This window comes from Melozone crissalis, unplaced genomic scaffold (genome assembly GCF_028551555.1).
Source record: "Melozone crissalis strain CALT ecotype California unplaced genomic scaffold, PUWL_Pcris_2 ptg000032l_1, whole genome shotgun sequence".
NCBI lineage: Eukaryota > Metazoa > Chordata > Aves > Passeriformes > Passerellidae > Melozone > Melozone crissalis.
This window is the reverse complement of record NW_026535810.1, coordinates 3,984,912-4,007,510: the sequence shown is the minus strand read 5'-3', so window position 1 is coordinate 4,007,510 and position 22,599 is coordinate 3,984,912. Positions and strand designations below refer to the sequence as shown.

General features: G+C 49.7%; 1 protein-coding gene across 4 annotated transcripts in view; it reads right to left on the bottom strand.

Annotated features, from left to right (window-relative positions):
- Window positions 1-2,540: 2,540 nt before the first annotated feature.
- The window catches only part of GPATCH8 (G-patch domain containing 8), a 54,747-nt gene continuing 34,688 nt past the window's right edge, over window positions 2,541-22,599 (bottom strand). For all 4 annotated transcript variants that reach the window (XM_054281775.1, XM_054281777.1, XM_054281778.1 and 1 more), the window contains 5 exons: window positions 21,338-21,405; window positions 20,430-20,516; window positions 16,296-16,439; window positions 7,037-7,167; window positions 2,541-6,708 (listed from right to left, as the gene is read on the bottom strand). In XM_054281775.1, the coding sequence (XP_054137750.1) occupies window positions 2,883-6,708; window positions 7,037-7,167; window positions 16,296-16,439; window positions 20,430-20,516; window positions 21,338-21,405 (4,256 nt within the window). In that variant the 3' untranslated portion in view covers window positions 2,541-2,882. The remainder of the gene's footprint in view (window positions 6,709-7,036; window positions 7,168-16,295; window positions 16,440-20,429; window positions 20,517-21,337; window positions 21,406-22,599) is intronic.

Sequence of the window (22,599 nt, the reverse complement as noted above, 5' to 3'; positions counted from 1 at the left end):
GCCGGATGGAGCTGACAGCACCGAGCCCGCCCGCACCGGGCATCACCCCCACAGCGTCCCCTAACCCAGGGCAGGGACACCCCAAACCCTGCAGGGCTGTGCAGGGCAATGGCTCTGGCAAGGGGCCGGGGGCAAGGTGGGCACAGTGAACAAGACGTGTCCTTGTCCTTTGTCCTTGTCCCTGTCCCCTGTGCCCTCAGCCAAGCCTGGGGCACCCGCGGGGGTCAGCCCGGCCCGGACAGCGGCGTCAACCCTGCAGAATTAATGGAAACTCCATTAATTAAGGACAGCCAGACTGCCCCGGGGGCTCCTGGTGCCAACCCAGCGCCCATGGCCGGGAGAGGCCCCGGAGCAGCTCCCTGGGATCCAGCCCGTGTGAAATGGGGCTGTCTCTGAAGCTTTCTCCTGTCTCTGAAGCTGCAGTGGGAAGCAGGACAGGGCATGGACTCGGGGGGTTTTTGGGGGGCACAGGGGGTCCCTGGAGGGCACCTTGGCCCCTGGAGTGGGGTCTGCTCCAGCCCTGTGGAGCAGCTGCAGCTGGAACAGAGCAGGATTTGCCCAAAGCCGTGGCACAGCTCCGCAAAGGACACCGGGCTCAGGGGCAGCTGCTCCTCCTCGGGAGGTCTCGTCCCCAGCTCGCTGCAGCATCTGAACCCAGCTGGAGAACACCCCAGAGCCCCTGAGGGCAATTACAATCCTTTCTTCTGTCCAACTACTTCATTTCCAGTTTCTTTCAGCACTGCTGCACCATCCCTAGGGCAGGTGGCACCCTGGCTCTCTCAGTCCTGCTGGCATGCAGAGGGGCGGATTTTTTCCTTTAATCAAACCAGGAAAAGAGAGGCTGGTGCTCTGCATGGCAGCTCCCCACCACCACACAGCATCACAATTCTTTTTCCACAAATCATTGGTTTATTAGAAAGGTTTTTTTTCCCTCATTTTACAGCATATATATATATTTATATATATATCTTATGTGACAAAGTTAAATACAGTCTGTTTATGCTTGTAAGTAATGACAGGTTAATTATTTTAGCGCTATCCTGAAGTCCAAAAACAATCCCTGCCCACAGTGCAGTGGGGCCAGGGCACAGATGGGCCCTATGAAGCTCAGCTCTGACAGTAACACTGAATTGTCTGGTATTTACAGGAAATTGAGTCCCTTTTTTGTGACTGCTGTCACTCTGACCTGCTGCAATTCTCATTTACACGGTGAGGGAGCTCAGGGGGGTTTGATCCTTTGACTCTGCCTGGCCTCGTGCTGCATTCCAGGGAAGAGGATGAGGATGGGGAATGGGACAGGGATGTCACCACATCCCCTCACTGCTCTGAAATCCCTCCCTCCAGCTGTGGTGGCCCAAGGGCTGTGACACCTGCAGTGCCACCTGAGCTGGGTGATGCCGGGAGAACTGGGAAATCCCTTATGGACTAAGCTGGGGTAACCCTCTGTGTGGGCTGGGAGCAGTCCCAAGGCTCCACGTTACTGCTTCCAAAGAGGGGGAAAAGGAAAGGACAAAAGGGCTCCTATTCTCTGGGAGCACCCTGAATTCCTGCTGCTCCCCAGGCTGCTCCAGTGCCCATTCCTATGGCAGGGAGGAACACAGAACCTGCCAGAGTCACTGCTACCCCCACACCCTCACCTCGCCCAAGTCTCACCTGTTGACTTTTTTTTCTTCTGCAAAATTCTAAATGAAGATTCTTTTTTTGTTTTTACATTTTATACTACATAAAAACTTCAAAAATACATGAGCTTGATAAAATATACATGCTTAGCTGTTCTGCATCTAGCTGAAACTATAAATTGAACCTTTACAAGTGTCTTGGGTCACCTACAGCAAACATATTTACACAGAAGCCACCAGAACAAGTACCACTAAGAACTGGCTGTAAAAAATATTATTGCGATATACTACAAATGTAACCTTTGATAGGAGCTACAAAAAGCAGCATCTTTGTTTACAGAGTTCAGTGCAATTCTTTACATTAAAAAAAAAAATCCTATAAATTAATAAAGAAACCATCAGTGTTACAGAGGAAAGAACACGTTTTACATCCAGGCCGCGCTCCCCCGTCCTCTGTATTGCTTCAATTCCTAAAGGATTTGCCTTCCCTCTCCCATCCCAGTGCCTCTTTCCCAACCCCACAGAAGATGGAATTCAAAGTGATTTTTTTCCCCCTTTCAGGAGAAGAGTGGTCAAAGCCCAGACTGGAATCCCAACCCCAGAACGCCTCTCCAGTCTGGGATATCCAGGCATGGTCCTGGCGCAGGAGAACGTGGATGCAGGATGGGGAAGGAAGGGAGCTCTGGGCACACACACAGAGCTCCTCCTCCTCTTTACACTAAGATCTTAATTCCACCTTTGCTGCTCACACCAAGAAAAACCCACATGTGCAGAGACAGGGGCCAAGGAACCCCCTGCAATGCTGAAAGCTGAGGCCTCCAGCCCCTCCACAGCTGGCAGCGCCCGATGGTCTATGACCGATTACAAGCCGGGTTCAATTCGTGCTATTTTCATTAGATGACCTCATTAAAAGGATTTTTAGAGATCCTATTAGTGTGGATGAAACCTCATTTATCATATACAAGGTGGCAGAAGGAAGATCACCAAGTGTAAGAATCCAGGGGGGAAAAAAAGCCTTTCCAAGTGTCTCACTGTTGTAAAGGTGAAATGGTTCCTCTGGAGCGGTGCTGCCGCGTGCATGGAGGAGCTGGAGTGAGACTTCCCTGGGGTGCAGCCACCTGCCCAGCCCTCGAGCCCCCGGCTTCTTTGGCTGCTCAAGAGTGAAAGGAAATGCTCAGGCCTCACCTGCCCGCTGGCTCGACTCCAACCCCTTCCCAAAACGCCAAATATTCTCCTTCCTCCGAGGTTCCTTCATTGTGTCCTTCATGTGCCGTGGCTGGGTGGATGCTGCAAGTCCTGTCCTGAGAAAATGGGGTGCAGCAGGGGGTGGAGGTGCAGGGCTGTGGCAGCAGCAGCAGCTGCCGGCCTGGGAGCCAGGAGGGTCGGGTACAGAGCGTGAGGGACGGGGTGGAAGGTGAAGGGGCCAGGGTGGATGGCGGACGCCGGAATGATGTGGATGGGGTGGCTGGCCAGGAACGTGGCGGGGTGACCCGGAATAATGGAGTGGGTCAGGTGGGACAGGGAGATGGGTGTCAGGTGTGGCTGGGGGATGTGGTGGACCTGAGCGAGGGGCTGTGGGTGGGGATGGGGGTGGATGCCGATGGCGGCGGCAGCAGCAGCGGCGTGGTGCTGCAGGATGGCGTGCTGCACCGTCGTGATGGACGTGGCCGAGGCTGCTGCCGGCTGCTGGATGTGGATGGGCTGGAGGGCAGGGGCGGCCGGAGCCAGGGCGGCCGAGGTGGGGAAAGCCTTCACTTGCTTGGCCAGCAGCTGCTGCTGGATGTGCTGCTGGGCAGCCTGCTGCAGCTTGCTGTACTTCTCCATCTCCTCGGGCGTGAAGGTGATGGGCTGGCTCTCCAGCGGGGCTAGGGAGGAATCTTCTCCCCCCTCCCGATCTCCTTCCATGCTCGGCTCCCCGCTCTGAGGCACGTAGCCAGGAAAGTGCTCAACATCTGGAACTAAGGGCATCATACTGGTTTCCACTGGGACTGGCTGGCTGCCCCCGTCCATAGGCTCCAGCCCATCACCATCGCTGGGATCCGAGAGGAAGTTGTGTGGCATGACCAGATCTCCAGAGCCAAAGCACTCAGGGAGCGCTGGCGTGTCCAGGGGAAGGGATGGCATCTCCACAGAGGCTTCATCACGTTTCTGCTCATCCAGAGGCTTGTCCTGAATTACCATCACCACATCTTCCAGGAGAGACTGGCCGGCCAGCTGACCCTCCTCCATGCCTTGGGAACCATCCTCAGCATCTGACAGCTCCTGCTCCTCGCCCCTCTCCAAGCCAGACTCCTCGTATCTTTTGGAGTTTGGTTTCCGAATGGTTGGCAACTTCCCAATTAAGGGCAGAACCGGTTTGTTGCCTAAGGAAGGAGGCAGTTTGGGGCCAAAGTAGCCCTGGGGAGGATCTTTGAGCTTTATGCCCACTTTGTTTGCCCCTGACAGCATCTCGTCAGTGACGCAGGGCTTCTTCTCAACCTTCCTGGACTGCACCTTTTCCAAGAGCAGCTTTGCAGTGACGGAGTTCCTCTCCTCAGGACTGCAGTCCCCTTCCGAGGCCCGTCCCACGCCAGAGCCGCTGCTGTTCTGGGACAGGGAGCCAGATCCTTTCAGATCCTCTCCTTTGCCATCCTCCTTCTTGGGCGGCGCCGCTTCACCTCGGCCTGTCCGGAAATAGTGAGGAGACTGCGAGCGATAGATCTTGGACCGAATGAAGTCCCTTCTGCCAGACCTTCTCTCCTCGGGGCTCTCGTGGCCCCGCGAGCCCTTCCGTGACGGGGACCGCTGCGAGTGGCTGCGGGTGCTGCGGCTGCGGTCCCGGCTGTAGCTGCGGCTGCGCTTCCAGCTGCGCCCGGTCCCGCTGCGGCTCCTCCTCTTGCTCCGGCTGCGGCTGCAGCTGCTGCTGCGGCTCCTGCCCCGGCTCCTCGATCTCGACCTGCCCCGAGGGTGGCTTCTGCTCCTGCTCCGACTCCTGGACCTGCTCCTGCTCGAGCTGTAGTCATCTTCCGACGAGGAGTACTTGCGCCGCTTGGAGCGGTGGTTGGAGCCGTTGTAGTCGGAGTCGTCCTCGGAGTCCTGGGAGCGCTTGGAGTGGCAGCGGGAGCGGTCGCTGTAGTCGCTGTAGCTGTCGTCCGAGTAGCTCCTGTGGCGGCTGTAGCGGCTGTGGCCCGAGGAGGCCTCCGAGCTGCTGGAGTAGGACCTGTGTGAGGAGCGCCTACGGCCCGAGCGGGAGCGGCTGCGCGAGTGCTCGCTGCCCGACTCGTAGTCATCATCGCTGTACTGTGATGGGGACTTCTGGTGGCAGTGCTTGCCAGGGGAGCCCTCGTCACTGTCGTCATCACCGCTGCTCTGCCGGCTCCGGCAGCCGCCCCGGGGCTGGGACAGAGCCGGGCAGCGCCGCCTCGCTCCAGGCACCTGCTGCAGCTCAGCCTTGTGCCTTTTGCTGCCGTGCTCTTGGCAGGAGTTGCCCCCGTCCTCTTTTTTAGTGCTGCTTCCCTCCTCGGCAGACAGGGATTTCCTCTGGGACTCCTGGGAGCATCGCTTTTTCTTCTGGAAATGGCTGCAGTCTTCAGACAGTTCAGGTTTCAGTGCTCGGTCTGACTCCGTTGAAAGGGAGGATTTACCTTTTTTGTGCCTGTGCCTTTTCCGTTTCTTGGGTTTCTCTTCCCCTAGCTCAGCTTTCCGGGCCTTCTCCTCAGCTTCCTCCTTGTGTTTGCGTTTGTGTCTGCTGGACTTTTTGTGCTTCTTTTTCTTTTTGTGTTTATGAGACCTTCCAGATTTACTCTTCCCCGTTACACTCTTACTGCCGTCCTCCCCCTCTCCCTTACCGATGCTCCCCAGACCGGACTCCTGCTTGCTCTGGGATTTGTTTTCCATTTTTTGAGCAGAACTGTTCTCTACACTTTCAGCCTCCTTGGCTTTGCTCACCTCACCAGGTTCTGTGCTCTGAGCGTTGTCCTTACAAAGCCCCCCTGGATCCTTGGATTTCTCTGCCCCTTTCCCTTTTGCATCCTTGTTACGGGAGAGCTTGAAGTCAAAGTACAGGGGGTTGCAGCTGTAGGACACAGAGGGCTCAGCTTTGGTGAAGATGAGCAGCTCTGAAGGCCACTGCAGTGTCGTGCTCTCATCCTTACTCAGAACAGGGAAAAAAGGTCCCGTGGGGTGCTTTGGTCCCTCAGAGCCATCTCTGCAGCCCGAGGCAGGAGGAGGAGCTTCTTTAGCAGTGTCTGGCTCGGGGGGATTGCTCTCTGGAAGGTGCTTGCTCTCCTGTGTGTTCTCATTCTCTGGGATGTCTTTTCGTTCTGTTTTGCCCTGCTGGGCTGCAGTTTCAGTAGTCCTCTGTTCCTTCTGCTGCCCCGTGCTCTCGGCAGCCTTTTCCGTGTGCTTGCTGGGTTTGGGTTTGGGGGAACTCCCCTTTTTCGCTTCGTGCGCGTTTTTTTTGTTCGCATTTTCCGCTTCCGTTTGCTCAGTAGCCTTCATGAAAAGCAGGAATTGAAAGTTGGGCTTTACTTTACAGTGGGCTGGGGGGATGTAGTGGTAATATTCTGGTTCCACAGCTGTTGGTCCATCTTCTCGCCTCATCTTCTTCAGTTTGGATAAGGTGCTGGCCAGAGCCCCGCTGTCCTTGTCGTGCTGGTCATCATCCTCCCCCTTGCCATCAGAATTATTGGTGCCTTCACCCTCCCCAGACTTCTGCAGGCTGCCACCCTCTGAGGACCCCCTCTCATCACCTTTTGCCCCATCTCCAGAACTGGACTCGTCCACGTGGTCCTTGAAAACAGAAGCGATGGTCTCCAGCTTCACTGGGGTCTTCTTGGCAAAGGAAAAGGACACCCCAATCTTCTGCAGGGGAGTTCCCAGGGAGCCCTTAATGCCAAAGCTGATGGCCTGTGCCCCCTGTGCTGCCTGGCCTGGCACCACAGTGCCTTGCCCAGTGTTCAGGAAGCCTCTGTCCGTGGTCATCTCTGTGCCCTGGCCAGAGCTGGTCTGGACGAAGGAGCTGCTGTTGGCTGCAGAATCATCGTCCTCTCCACCTTCCTCATCCACAGCCACCGTGGTGGTCCTGAACATGGGCCCACTTCCAGGAGCACTGGAACAGGGGAGAGAGAAAACACAGCTTACTGGTGTCCCTGTCCCTCTGCAGGAGGATCCATCCCTCAGTGAAGACAATCTTGCACCCAGCACATGCATTAAAATATCAATATACAGCCACTCAAAGTTTTTCATAATATTAAATTACTGAAGAAAATGTATTGCTGGATAAAGCAATTTGGGGATGCTCTGCATGATCAGTTCAGTGAATTCACTTCTACCAAAAGCACAGCAGTGTGAAGCTTTGCCCTCAAAGCCTGTGCAGTATCCCAGAGCAGGAATGCCAGCCCAGCCCAGCCCAGGGGTGCTGGGACCCCCAGACTCACCACTCAGGCTGCCTCCTCTGCTCTGCCAGCTCGTGCAGGCGCCGCAGGGCCTTCTCCTGCTTCCTCTCATCTTTCCGGGATCTCGACGACACATTGCGAGCAAATTCCCTTTGCTTGAGATCTTTCAATCTCTGAGGCAAAAGAAAGCAGGGATGGATCAGATCAAAGCTATTTGTCGTTTGTCCAAGAGCAGCTCTTTGCTGTAGCACTGGAAATTGCAGTGTCAAGCCCCTCCCCAGGGACATTTCTTGAGCCAGGATGGAGCAACAGCATCTTAGCTCAACAAAGCCCATGGAGCACTGCCATCCTCCCAGCAGCTGAAGGAAAAGACAACTGATGGTCACTTTTGGCAATGACTTCAAGTTCTGTGTATACCCCTTTCCAATCAACACTACTGGTTTTCTTTAGCATGGACAACAAAGCTGATTTCGAAGCAACAAGCAAATTCTGGAAGGAAAAGGGGAAAAGAAGGAGGATTGTTTACTCTGCTGCTCTTGCAGCGTGCAGATGTACTTGACAAACAGTGCATGACACGAGTCAAAAGCATGGGCCAAAGGACAGGAGGGATTAGCTGGTGCCAGAGCTACCCAGGAATGACATCTGACAAAAGCAATGTACCATTACATTGGAGAAGGAGCCAAAAATCCCATGCAAATGATTTCATCAGCAAACCCGGAGTACAACATACACCACAACCAGTTACTTGTGTTCCTGACAGTAGTTCTGAGAGGGTCAAGAAGCAAACTGCTCTAAAGGCAGGAGGGTCTCTTGGGGTTGAATACTTTGTGGGGGCAGAAGCACCAAATTCCCCAAAAATCTTACCATGAGGGAGCAAACCCAATCCCAAGGAATTTCAAACATCCTAATATTCACTGAGGAAGTCTAGGTAGCCAATTCTAATAGAAAATAAATGTCCAAGACTTCAGAACATTTTGGAAAGTCCTTGTCTCAGAGTACTAAGAGAAGAGGCTGCTGGTTTTTCTTGAATATATGTGGATATTCACAACATTTTTTTTAGAGTGCTCTACAGAAGTTTAAGAAACAGAAAGCAACAAAGACAGACCTCTACCATCCTAAAGAGACTCACTGTTTTTTTTTTAAGTGCACAATTCAAAACCCTTTCAAAGGGCCCAGCTCCAGAATGCATCCTGTACTCAGCTTTTGGGAGAAGTTTCATGTTTTTCAGGCATTTCATGCAGGGCCTGGGAGACTAACGAGACTCAGAGCAGGAGTCACTTTGGAACAATTCTTGTACAGGATGTACAAATCACTGGTGAATTCTAAATACTTCTGGCTGGCTGACTCTGCCTCTTTCCTGGAGCAGAGTCAGGCTGCCACACACAGAAACAGTGGAGCTGGAAACCAACCCAAAGCTCAAATTAGAGGAATTAAGCTGGCCCAATGTAAAGAGAACATTGCTTTGTGAAAAAGGGAGAGATTGGACAAGACAGAGGATTCTCTTACCTAATTGTATTTACTAAATGTGGTTGATTGTTACCAAAATCAGAGGGGAGGACACACAAAAAAGATACAACTACAGACACCAGTAGAAAGAAACTCACTCTTGTGATCTGGACTCCCAAATTAGAAGGGTTTGCTTTCAATACATCAGCTGAAAACGTCACATCACAAAGAAAAAAAGAAAGTAAAAATATAACAAGAGTGGAAGAGAGGAAAAAAAAAACCAAAAAACCAACAAGCAAGCATGACCAGAGAGCTGTGGGGAGTGTGCCAGCTACTCTACAGAGCAGGGGCACGGGAGGAGCCACGGTCTGCAGCAGGGACACACGGACACGCACGGACACAGCCATGATCCCACCTGGAACAGCAGAGCTACTTTCACCAGGACAACTAAAGGGCTCAAGGGTTTTGTGGTGTATGTTAAATGTTGAGGAGGAAATTTTTTTTTCCAAGAGGAAGGAAAAAAAAAATAAACTAGATGGACTGAGCAATGCTATCAGCTTTTTCATGCTGATTTTGAAAGAGTGTCTGAAGTTACAGCCACCAACAGCTGACAAAACTATTTAGTGGGGGCTGATGCCAAGGCTCGAGATCACTCACCCATTTGGAAAAAAGTATGACCCAGCTATTTACACCAGCCATGAACTGTGACCTTTTCCTCCCCAGAGGAAGGTGCAATGGTGCACTCAGAGCCCCCTGTGCCCCAGGCATGGTCCTGATCACCCCCAGGACACAAAGTGGGCTCAGAGCTGTTGGGACATGCAGCTGCCCCCAGGCTCTCCTGCCTCCATTACATGGTGATTTGAATGCAGACAGAATTGAATTCCCATTATTAAATGCTGACCTCTGTGTGTCTCTGCTCCCCCAAACCTCCCACTCTCAGCACTTCAAATTTAGAGGTGTGAAGCAAATGGACTACCCCAAAGCACTGGAATCCAGAAGATGCACCACAGCAACTCCCAGCTGCACCCAAACCTGGGCCCTTGAGGCTGACAAACCACTGGCCCTGGTGTCAAGACTGCTGAGAATTTGGTACTTCTAAAATTGGGGAAGAGTTGGTCTGGTTTTCAAAGGACCAAGAGATCTCAAGGCTGAGTTTCTTTGTGTCACACAGGAGTCAGGAGGAAAAAGAGTCTTCCTAGAGAAATACAGGATAGAAAAGCTCTCAAATGCACTGTGCCAGCTCCTTGGAAATGCAAAATACTGAACAGAACACAGCTCAGCTTCTCAGACTGACCTAAACCAACAGATCTATAACCAGAAATGACTCCAGGTGTGCCAGAGACCTGGCTGGACTGCATTACCTTCCCTAAATGCACCCTGGGGGAGGGAAAGGGGGAAAACAGGAGCCCACACTGCTCATCTGTAAGAACAACCTGCTGCAGGAACGAAAAATACCCAGAACTTTTCAGAATAACCTGTAACTCTCCCCTCACTGTTTCAAATCCAGGGATTCATCCCCTCAGAGTGGAAAACCAGTTCACTACAGCCATGCCCACCCAGCTCTCCAGTCCTGACTGGAAGGAGCAATCCAAAGACAAATTCACCAGGTGAAGGAGCACAAGGAGCACTGAAATGCTGCTCACACACTGCCAGGTCTCAGCCTGCCCAGGAAATCATCTGAACTAAACAGATATTTAATAATTTGAACTAAACAGATATTTGAGCTCAGCTTACACTAAAGAAATTTCCATCTAATCCTGAGGAGAGTGTTATTCTAATCCCCCAAAAACCACTAAATGACTTTTTGGACCACACCAAATGTGTGGGTGTGAGTGAGGCTGGAGGTGCATGGAAGTGCCCCTTCCCCAGCACCATGGAGAAATTCCAGCAAGGATTTAACACAGCCACTCAGCCATCCTCAGGGAGCTTCTCCCCTTTTGGGGTGAATCCTCCCTTTTTAAGTCTTCCCATTGTGCTTAGCAAGACAATGATTTTTCAACAGGATTAGAGCCAAACCTGTATTAAATCAAACACATGCTTCATGTTATTACAAGATTTCAAAATTAAAGGGCATTTTTTCTCCCTGGGCAGTGTGTTTTCTGAGGAAACAGCAGTTTATCCAAGCAGCAACACCCTTTCCAACTGCAGGATCATGGGGACCATAAAGCCAAGGAATATTCTGCTGGTTTATTACTTCAGCAGTCACAAGGGCTACACTGCAGTGACCAGCAGTGACACAAATCACCAGCACTTACATAAAATTTCTCCAAATTTCCACATACTGTAGGCAGTAGTTCACTACCTCCAGCCTTCCTGGGCTCTATCAATAGCTGCCACCCCCCTCAGCTTTGGAACAAAGAATTGTATTTTAAGTTTTCCTAACAAAATTCCAAAATTGTCTCTGCATTTCCACAGGAGTGCAAATTGAGTTCCTAAAGAGCAGATTTGGTATCAAATCTGCAGCACAGAGAGCCACAGAGCTGGATTATCTCTCAATCCCTGCGTGCCTCAGGAGAGGCCAAACTGGCAAACACCACCAGCACCTCCCAATTCTCACAAATCAGCTTAAACCAGCTGCACCACAGCACTGCTGGAAAGCTCCTGAGAGCCCAGCCCAGGCTCAGAAAGGGGGGAAATCCAGGGGGGTGAGCAGGAGTCAGGAACTGATGCAGCAGGAAAATCACTGGATCATCACAGGATGTCCCAAGGATCCTCCAGTCCCAGCCCTGGCCCTGTACAGACACCCCAACAATCCCACCCTGGGAACTCTGTCCAAGCCCTCCTGGAGCTGTGGCAGCCTCAGGGCCATGGGAAAACTCAGCACAGCCCAGACTGTGCTGATGAGGTGGTACCAGGTAAGACTTCCCCAGAACCCAGCTGGGTGCAGAGCTGTGCAGGCTCAGGACCAGCAGCAAATGGATTTTGGATTTTCTCCATTGAAGCTGACAAAGCCACACAGCATCACTGAACTGAGGCCCACTGAGACACATTCTTTGCCTAAAAGTGCAGAGCAGAGAGAGCCCCTGTTATTCTCACAAGACAAAAGCTCTGTCACCAGACCTGCAGATGTGAGACTTTCATGGCAAACCTCACACTGAGCTGGGTCAAAGCAGATCCACCTCTGGGGCTGCAGGCAGGAGGCAGCACCCAGGACATCAGAGCCCCCTCCTCCCTTGCCATTGTTCTCATGTCTCTCTGCCAACCCACATTAAATAAAATAATACTAATAATAATAATGTACTTTTCATTCTGTGCCAGCAGATTTCTTGCTTTCTGAACTTTTTGATGTCTGCTTCTTTGCCCCAAAAGCTTTTGGGAGTGAACGACACCATGAAACAGAAGCTCAAAGGATGAGAACCTTGATCATTTTCCTGAAGGGGGAACACAAGCCCGGCTTATCTTTGGTCATCAACATTCTTTGCACGCTTATAAATGAAGTGAAAAGAACAGAGGGGAAATGGCCTGCAAATGCTGCTTTATTTCATCTTAATTTCCTCCCTGGAAGAAATTAATATTTTTGTTAGGTGGGTTAGGAAAAATATAGAATGGGTTGGGTTGGAAGGGACCTTAGAGATCACCCAGTGCCACCCTCTGCCATGGCAGGGACACCTTCCACTGTCCCAGGGTGTCCCAGTGTCCAGCCTGGCCTTGGGCACTGCCAGGGATCCAGGGGCAACCCCAGCTGCTCTGGGCATCCTGTGCCAGGGCCTGCCCACCCTCACTGGGGAGAATTTCCTCATCATCTCTAACCCAAACCTACTCCCTTTTCAGATAAATCCATTCCCTTTTGTTTTCTCACTCCATGCCCTTGTCCAGAGTCCCTCTCCAGTTCTCCTGCAGTCCCTTTATTGATAACTGGTGGTTTTCTGAGGGCAAAGCATTTCTGGAGCAGAAGAACCTCCCCTGTACCACCAAGTACCTCAGGGATTCCCTCCTGAGTCTTGTCCATTCAAGCTTGGAGGCCCAAGGTTTTGGGAATCTCAAGTCTCCCCTAAACACAAAGTTCAGGGTTTGCTTTCAGAGTATCCCTCAACCCCAGCAGTGACTGTCTTGGTAATTTTATTGTGCTTGAACAGATCCCTCCCTCTCAGCATGAGAAGCAAAGATGCAGCTAATTAGGGCACAAAGAGAGCTGCACATCACATCTCTACCTTGAGTTCCACCCTCCTTCCCAAAGAACTTTATGGAATACACTCCCTCTGCCCTTTTACAAAGAGAATCTAGGCAGAATTAATCACCTACACCTCCAAAACACCACAGACTTAGGAGAAAAACCAGCTACATAAAATCTGCATTTCAGATATTTTCCCTGGTTTGTGTTCTCCCAGGGAACCTGGCACAGGTTCACTCAGAACACGTTTGTTTTTCACAGGCAAGGCAGAAGGGGAATGTTTTCATTCTGCTGGGTCAGTGACTCAGTAAACAGCTCCAGCCCTCAGCAGGCACACGAGCAGAACGAGGTGATGCTGGGAGATTCTCCAAGTTCTGGGATTGTTAAAAACCCCCCACAGTAAAGGCTGGCTGTAAATGCTACAGAACTTACACACAAGGTAATTCCAACCATAACTCTGCAGGCTGCCTCAGGTGCTGGGCCCTGCACATCCAGGTTTACCTGACAGGGACACAACCCAGACAAGGGGCTCACACTCCTCTGCACACAAATCTAACACGAGGTTTTTATCTTCATGCCAAAACCTCAAAGCAAATAAGGAGCCCTCACAGGTGCAATGCCTTAAGGACACATTCCCACCGAGTCCAGAGTGTTCTAGGACTAGCAGCTGCCAAGGGTCAGGACATTGTGCATCTGCAGGAGAGCAACACAAAAATCACAGACTGGTTTGGCTTAGAAAAGATCTAAAGATGACCTTGTTCCACCCCCTGCCATGAACAGGGACACCCTGCACTATCCCAGGTTGCTCCAAGTCCTGTCCAACCTGGCCCTGGACACTTCCAGGGATACACACTGGCTCCAACTTCACCACCCAAGCTCCTTCTTAGCTGCAAGAAGTTTTCTTTCTACATTTGCCACCTTCTGTCTGTTAATAATAGTTAATTATTACTCTGCTGGCTGTCAGGACTGGGCATCATCAGGAGTGGGGCCCTTCATAATCTACCAAGCCTTCAAGATGAAAATCCTACAGCTAAAAAAACACCATTGAAGACATCAGCAATAAGAAGTTGTGGGATCAGCCTTGCCCAGCTGCTCACTGCAGGGTGTGTGAGAGAACTGAGCTCATTGTCGCTCCTGCAGGGCCACCTGCACCCACTGCAGCTGCCTGCAGTCCCCTGAGAGGGACAGGCCATGTGTCCAGAGGGTGACTGCTCCTTCAAACAGCTGCACTTCTCATCAAGTATCAGCCTAATTAAAACCAGCTCCACAACAACACTGCTCACTTCCACCACAATGCCTAAAACATGCCAGTGGTTTGGGAGAATAAATGCAAGGATCTTTTCCCAGGTAAGGAAATGCTGCCTTTTGGAGAAACTTGGTGCTGAAGATGATTCAGGTGTAGCCAAATAGTCTATAAAACCAGGACAGGAAGTAAAGAGAATAAACCTCCCCTTTAATTGTTTGGTGTTGACACAATTTTGGTGGGTCCAAAATTCATCCGGTTGGGATCGATACACTTACCTATCATCCCTGTGGGGCAATAATCCCGAGTTCCTTCCTGGAATACAAGACAGTGTCTTTATAACTCAGGTGTGGAAAGGGATCTGAGGATGGAACATCTATTTACAGGGACAGCCTAATGCTTGCAGAGCCACACAGGGATAACCAAACACTTCAACGTCAGCGGGATGTGGAACTAAAAATACTTAAAAGCAAAAATGCTGTGGAAACTGAGCCAAGAAAAAAGCAAAAACGAGCTCTGTTGCCTCAAAAATTACCACTGAGACAACAAAATCTTGCAGATGATGTATACCAAGCTGGGTTGTTGTAACTAAGATACTGTAATGGCCTTTCTTTCCAAGAAAGCCAACTGATGCCCTACTTTTAGGCAAAAGTTCATGTTTTTCCTCCAAAACTTCAAGCTCGCCTTTCTACAACCTCACCTTCTTGTGCAAAGAGACAAACCATAAAACATCAATGTGCAACATATCAAAAGCACAGCTTGTTTTATTTTTTAACTATGTTAAAATTCAGGCTGGACTGCTGGGTGTGAGCCTCCCTGGAGCAGGAGGGAGCAGAGATAAAGTTCCTTATGCAAATTCTCTTCATTCAGTGATAATGTTCCTTATGCAAATTCTCCTCATTCTGTCTCAGGGGTTTCAAGTTCACTCCCTGAACGCTGACCCAGCGGGGTCACACACATTTCAGCCCGACAAAGCTGGACAAGCAATTTTTTCCCTAAGCAAAGCATGATTGCTTCTTTGTTTAAATCCCTCTGTAACTAGAAATTAATGCTGGGTGATGCAGCCAGAGTTTGGAGGCTCATTTTCTCCAAAGCCTGCCTGAAGTGACGGCAATAGATGGAATTATCCAAGAACATAATTCCTCTCTCAAAATAATCAGCATTACCAAGCAACCTCCAAATTCTTTCTCCTGATGAGATGACCCCACCCTGTGTGCACACAAGACATTTTTCTCTCAGGCCACTCCTGCTGATGAGTCCTTTTACTGCTTTCCACAGGTTGGTTTCCTCCTCCACAGCATCTGCAGCTGCTGGAAGAGCTCAGAGCCCGGCCAGGCTCATGTCAGTGCCCCAGCAGCTCATGGAATGCCACAGCTCAGCACACCAAGAATGTGACACAAACAGGTCCTGCCACCTCCCACAAAATGCAGGTCACTGCACCTGGGTTCCAGCCAAACTGATGGAGACTTTCCAAGGAAGTTCTCTGCTCTCAGGTGTCACCACTGAGCTTGGCCAAAACCACCCCTCTGCCCAACAACCAAGGGAATAAATGAATTTCTGCTCTTGATTCTACCAAACCACTCCTCTTCACAGAGCCCAACTGCCCTGCCATGAGAATTCCTGACCAGACTCCCTTAGTTCAAAGCAGATTCTCTGTCATATTCTACACTTAATACACACAAACAAAAATCATACTTGATTATACAGCCACATTCTTGTTTTTAAGCTGTTTTCACTGCAATTTTGCAAGCCCTACAGCACATCCTCCTCGAGTTACCAGCATTTTGATGATTGTGTTGTTAGAATTTATGACTAGGAACATCAAACTCCTCTGAGCCCTTCCAGCCCTGGAGGAGCCCAACACTGCTATCTGCTGTGCAGTTACATCTCATTTAGCAGCTTAAATGGTCAAACAGATCAGGCTAACACAAGAACTTCCATTACTTACTGAGCAGCATGAAGCACCCTGCAGACACTACAGTACATCCCTAGCTTGGGAAAAAAGCCAGCTCCACTCTGAACCCACCTTCTCTTGAGAATTACAGAACTGGGGAAGTGCTCCTTTCTTGGATTCCTTTGACACAGCCCCATTATTTCCTAGTCTGTTTTCAGTAACTCCACAGAACACAGACTCAGGCAGTAAAATGTGGGGAACCAGCACTCCCCAAAGCTCTATCAATGCTAAAAGCAAGCTGGGAGCCATCCACCTCCAGGTGTACTCTCCTCAGTTTTACACCAGCACAGTTTTATCCCTCAGTTTTATGGGTCTTTGAGAAATGGGGCTCCTTGATGCCACCCATAGAGAGGGGCTTGGGGGTCTTCTGTTGTTTTGTGTTCTTAAATGAATGATGAGCATAAAAATCTTCCCCAGAGACATAAAACACCTATTCCAGGACCAGTAAGGAGAACAGATACACCAGGGAAACTCCAGGTATTAACCACAAACAAGACCACCACAATGAACAAAAAATGGATGAACTGTGCTGTCTACAACTGGTTACCTGCTTGTGAGCATGGTCATAGGAATTGATGTGGTTGTCAAACTCCTGGTGCTTCTGATACTGCTTGTCACAGAGTTCACAGTAGAAGTTTGCTCTGAGGTCTTCCAAAGCCTTGGCAATGGCCTTTTCTTTATCAACATAATCCTGAAAAATGAATAAAAAATTGCTTCTGTTAAGTGTCCTGTAGAACAGCCTGGAAGATGATGGATAAGGAAAAATAGTGCTTAATAAAAACTTTCTGTACATTGATTATATTTATTACAGGATCACTGAGGTTGGAAAACACCTCCAAAATCACTGGGTCCAACCTGTGCCCAACGCCCACCTTGTCCCCAGCCCAGAGCCCTGAGTGCCACATCCAGGCCTTCCCTGGACACGCCCAGGGATGGGCACTCCCTGGGCAGTTCCAAGGCCTGACCCCGTTTCCATGGGGAAATTCCTGCTGTGCCCACCCTGAGCTGCCCTGGCCCAGCCTGAGGCCGTTCCCTCTGCTCCTGTCCCTGTTCCCTGGAGCACAGCCCGACCCCTGGGCTGTCCCCTCCTGGCAGGAGCTGTGCAGAGCCACAAGGGCCCCCTGAGCCTCCTTTGCTCCAGGCTGAGCCCCTGCCCAGCTCCCTCAGCCCCTCCTGGGGCTCCAGACCCTTCCCAGCTCCATTCTGGGCACTCTCCAGCCGCTCCAGGTCCTTCTTATCATGAAGTGCCCAGGACTGGACACAGCACTTGAGGTCTCACAGCAGTGCCAGCTCAGGGGGCAGTCACTGCCCTGCTCCTGCTGCCACCCCAGTCCTGGGACAGGTGACATTGGCCTCTGGTACACCTGGGCTCATGTCCAGCCTCTGTTGAGCAGCACCTCCAGGTCCTGTCCAGCTTTTCAGACATTTTCCCCCACCTGGACCCTCCCATGGGGTTGCTGTGACCCCAATGCAGGTCCCAGCACTTGGCCTTACCAAGCTGAGCAGCCTTTGCAAATTCACAGGTGAGTTTCCAGAACTTTGCAATGCTGCCAACCTCAGTGCTATTTGTTACCCACAATCACAGAATATTCTGTGCTGGAAGGGCCCCACAAGGACTGAACAGCCCCTGGTCACGGCAGAAGTGCCACTTAAAGAAGATTGCTCCAAACAAGACCTGCAGGGGTGATGGGTGAGGCAGCTCTGCCTCAGGGAATTGTCTGTGCCCCAAGGAGAGGTTCAAAGCCTTCAGCTAACCCAGAGAGCATCACTGGCATCAAACCCCGGAGGATCCCTGCCCTGGGAGCAGAACCTTACACCTCTGAACTGACACTGCTCCATTTTGAGTGCTAAGAGATGGCTGCTTGATCTTGGCTTGGCTGCCTGAATTCAGGAGAGAGGAATATGGCCTTGGCTGGGAATTACCCTTCAGAGCCTGCTGAGCCCAATCCACTCCAGTGAAATATTGCCAGGAGCAGAAGTGTCCCTCAGGCTGGGCTCAGACACTGCAGAGGGCACAGGGAGCTGCATGAAATGGGAGTGAGGGAGGGAGACAGCCCTGGGTGCTGACAGGGTCTTTTCCCTTCTACAACTGAACACCTGCACAGGTGGAAAAGCAAACCTCAGGCAGAGATGAGGTGTCTCACCTGGCAACAGCCACATCCTTCCCTCTTTTGTTCCAGCTTTTGAATATGCACTGAGCTGTGGGACTGGGGAAATCCCAGTCCCTCAGGTGGCTGCACTGGCTGGAAATCCAGGTGTGGAAGGAGCCCCAGGGCTGCTGCACACCTGGGGGGCTCTGAGACACACCTGATGCTGGGACACAGCAACCTCAGGGTTAGGCAGCTGCTCCCTCTTGCCAGGCTGTATCAATTACAACCCCCCCAGCAGAATTAATAAAACATCACCACTCTTCACGAGCTCTCTGGGGAAGTTTTACCCTGAGGAGGTGGAAGGTTTTACTCAAAATCAGCTACAAATGCTGCATCACAAAGCTCACTGCACTCACTGCAGCACTCCCCATAAAACCATTGACCACAGGCATTTCAACTGGAATAAAGAGAAATTATATAAAAAAACAGCCTAACATTAGAGAAAAAGCACTTAAGGATCTTTTTTTCCATCTTCAATACAATCTCCTATGGGAAGCTTCCTTCCTCAGCAAGAGGAGGCAGCAAGCATTTAAGGCAGAACACTTTGAAAGGTTTTTCCTTTGAATTTCAGATCTTGTTCAAGGCAATGTGGTTTATCTCCTAGTTACCACATCAAAATGGCATTAAAATAACATTATCAAGCGTGTTTTATATGATATAAAATTTATATTAAAAAAATTCAACACCCAAGGAGAGGAAAAAATATATCTAAAAAATATTAGTGCTCATGTTTGGGATTGTTTTCAATTTCAAGCACTGTTCATTCTACATAAAAAAAGGAAGCAACTTCCTGCTTCCATCTATTACCAGATGCCCTTGACAAGGAAAAAAAAAAAGAAAAACATCAACAAATGAGGAGTTTTGAGCCTGAGGCAGGTCCCCAGGAAGACAAGAAAGGAAAACAGAGCAGCGTGAGCTGCACAGAACACGGACGTTCAAAGTTCCTCTGAATCCCAGACAAGCTTCCTGTGCCATGTGTGGGTTTTTTTGAGCAAGCATCCTGTGGCTAAACAATGAAACTCAGCCATTTGAGTGATCAGAATTTCTACAAAAGAAGGGAATTAAAGCACACTTCTTGGCTGCAGAGTTATCTGAGGCTCCCTGAATGGCTGATCAGGATGCACTGCCATCAGCACTTACATAATGGACTCCTGTGGAGCAGCAAAAAGTAATGGCTGTAGAGATTTTTCACAGATTAATACCAAAATGCAAGGGGATAAGGATGAACTGAGCTTATAAAAACCCACTGGAGCTGGGAGAGACTGCTACTGCTCCAGAGCTCCTGAAAAAACCTGTGCTGGATGAGGGAAGGAAGAGAAAAGAGTCTCAGAGCAACAGAGGTTGGGCTGTGTTGGGAAAGATGATTGTAAACCCCAAGAACTCCAGGATCACAAATTGGTTTTGGTTGGGAGGGACCTTAAAGCTCACCCAGTCCCTCCCACTAGACCAGGTTCCATCCAACCTTCCCAGGGATGGGGAATCCACAGCCCCCCTGGGTCCCCAAACACCTGCAGTTCACTCAGCAAGCAAGTCAAGGTCTCAAGAAAAAAAAAATAAAGAGGAGAGGAGGCTGTAAATTTTCATAGCTGAACAAACTGCCTGAAGAATTAACTGTTCAACTGGGGAAATGGAATTTTAGATTTGCCGAGGTTATGTTTAATTTTAATGGTATTGAAACTACTTTCCCATTATTTCTCAAATAATTAAAATTTATGCAAGACTGACGCTTCATTTGGATGTCTTGGGCTCTTCCTCAACCCTGGTACTCCCCAAATCCCTGGACAATTGAACAAGCAGGCTTTCCTGAGAGCTGCTGGACTGCAGGGCAGGGAAGCAGAAGAGTGGATTAAAGGATGAGCAGAGCCCATGTCTCCACAGAGAACCTGGTTACAGCTAATCCAAAAATGCTCCTGCATGTCACGCTCAATCCCAACACCACAGCTCATTTTTATCAGCCTCTGGCTTACAAAATAACCCCACAGGTTTTGTAAATCACATAGAAATACAGAATTTATCTATATTTCAATGCTGCCTGAACAATTCTTCCAAAGAGCTCCAGCCCATTGATTTCTCCAAGCTGGAGCCATGTGCCACCTTTCCAAAGCAAGCAGGATTTATGCAATAACATCACAATGAACTGCTCACTCCTCACTCAGAACAACACAAGAGCTCCTCCTCCAGCTGGAACTGCCCCTCTACCACCTGCAGGCTTTGTCCTGATATGGCAGGCTCACTGGAAAAATCTGTGGGGAAGGAAATGTCCTGCTCCTTCCAGAACAGGAGCAAAGCATGTGGAGAAAGCCCTGCTGCTGTCCTGGGGCTCTTCAGCAGCCAAACAAACAGGAAGGTTGATGCCAGGAGTGAATAATTTTAATGTATTAAAATATAAATCACCTCCACAGTGACCAAACCCACAGTAGTGAATCCCTACCACCATCTCTGCAGCAGGATGAGGAGAACTCAGCCCCATCAGAAGAGATCTTTTCCCAAGCAGCCCACAGACTCTGATGTTGATGTCCCTCTCTCTGTACCTTGTACTTCTGCCTCAGCTCCTCAGTGTCCTCCTTCTCCACCTCCAGCACTCGCCTCCGCTCCGTGGCATCCTCGGCGTAGTCCAGCTGTGGGAAACAAAATAAAGATGAAATTTGGACCATAAATACATTGCAATCAAATCTACCAGAAAACACAACTGAACAACCTCAGCTGAAACAGAATCTATGCAAGCTGTACTTTGCTTTCCCTGCTTTGTCACCCCAAGTGTAAAACAGGGTTTTACATCCCCCTAATGTAGACAGCTCTGGCAGGCCCATGATAGCTTTGGGAAGGGGAAATCTCAAAGCCCAGGGATTTTGGGGAGCATCCAGAGCCCAGAACAGAGGCTCACAGGGATAAACAGAGGATGCATTTTGCAGACAAGGGTGTATTTTGCAGACAAGTGTTTTCTTACTGCACTGATTCGAGAGCAAGTTGTTCTTTGTACAAACTCTCACTGTAAATGCCTTTCCCTCTTGTTGCAGACATCTTTTCAGGAAAAATCCTTTCCTTAGGATTTTTTTTCCTCCTGAGAAGCTGAGAAGCCTCAGGAACAAATGTAAACAATGGTTATCTGCTGCTGTGGAATGCAACAGGTGCATCTGGGATTGGTCTCATGTGGTTGTTTCTAGTTAATGGCCAATCACAGTCAGCTGGCTCAGACTCTCTGTCCAAGACAGAAGCTTTTGTTATCAATCTTTCCTATTCTATTCTTAGCTTAGCTAGCCTTTGGATGAAACATTTTCTTGTATTCTTTTAGTATAGTTTTAATGTAATATATATATATCATAAAATAATAAATCAGCCTTCTGAAACATCAGTCAGATCCTCATCTCTCCCCTCACCCTCAGACCCCTGTGAACACTGACACAATCCCCAGAGCCCTGCAGGGGTGAGGGGAGCTCACCTCCATCTCCATCCGGCCCATGCCCATGACATCATACTTGACAACGATAGGGATGGGATCTGTCCTCCCTGGAAGAGGAACACACAGAGAGGGGTCAGCAGCAGCCCAGCACCACAACTCACTGTACACATTGGGTTTGGGTGGTTAGAGATCTTGCCTTGGAGTGCAGAGACCAGAAAGCTACAGTGAACCAAACACGAGCCATTCTCACAGCTTACAGCCAACCCTGAGCCCAGCTCCCACGGCACCCAGGGTGATAAATGCATTTTTGTCAACATTAACCGCTCGTGTAAAAGCTCCTCATGGTTAATGTTCCCCCATGACCAGCCCTAGGGCAGGGCTGATAACAGGACTTGAGCCTTCTCTTTAAGGCTTCCACATCAGGCTCCTCATCTTGCCTAAGAGTGAAGAAGCTGCTAATGACATTTCACTGCTGCAGCTCATGAATAATCGATTAGAACTTCCCTGTGAGAGATGTGGAAGCCTCTCTCCCACCAGCTTTTGCCCTCCCCAGGAGCAAGGAATGCTGAGGAGAAGCCAAACTTCCCCCATCCCAAGCAGCCAGCCTGGCCAGGGGTGGGTCCCTGCTCCCCCAGCCCTGGAGCACTGCTCTGGCCCTGCTGTGTCACCTGTAAGCTGTGAAAAGGACTGGTTGCGAAGAAAATTGACTTTGAACTAATCAAACTATGCTGGAGATTTATTTTTTTAAAAAAAACGTATCTTTAATCCACTCATAACCAGCCAAACAAAGCAAAATGGGGCAGACAAGCACTTTACTACCACAGCTTTTTTTTGTTTTTTAAAAATTATTATTTTGATTTTTTACATCACAACTGGCACTGGTGGTTGTGATGTAACCCACTGACAAAGTACTTACCTTTTCCAGTGCAAACCTTGAGTGAAAAAACAGAATGTTTACTTCCCTTATTATTGCTCTTGTTTGGTGTAAACAACTCTTTTGTTATACACACATACACAGGTATTATACCTTTGGGCTAAAAGATTGACACGTTGGAGTCATGCCAAAATATTCCACATGTGCAAAGGGGTAAAGTCTTTAAAACTGCCTCAGAAAACCTGGATAGGTGTGAACTCTTTGCCAGCATCAGTCATAATTCCTGCCAAAATCACAGCCCTAGAGGGGCTTTTGAATCTTAAAGTAGAGACATGTGGTTTTATTCCGAAATAAATCCATTTAATTAATTGTTTTATGCTTTTGTTGATATGCCCAGGAATTTGATGGGCAGGTATCCATCAGGTCC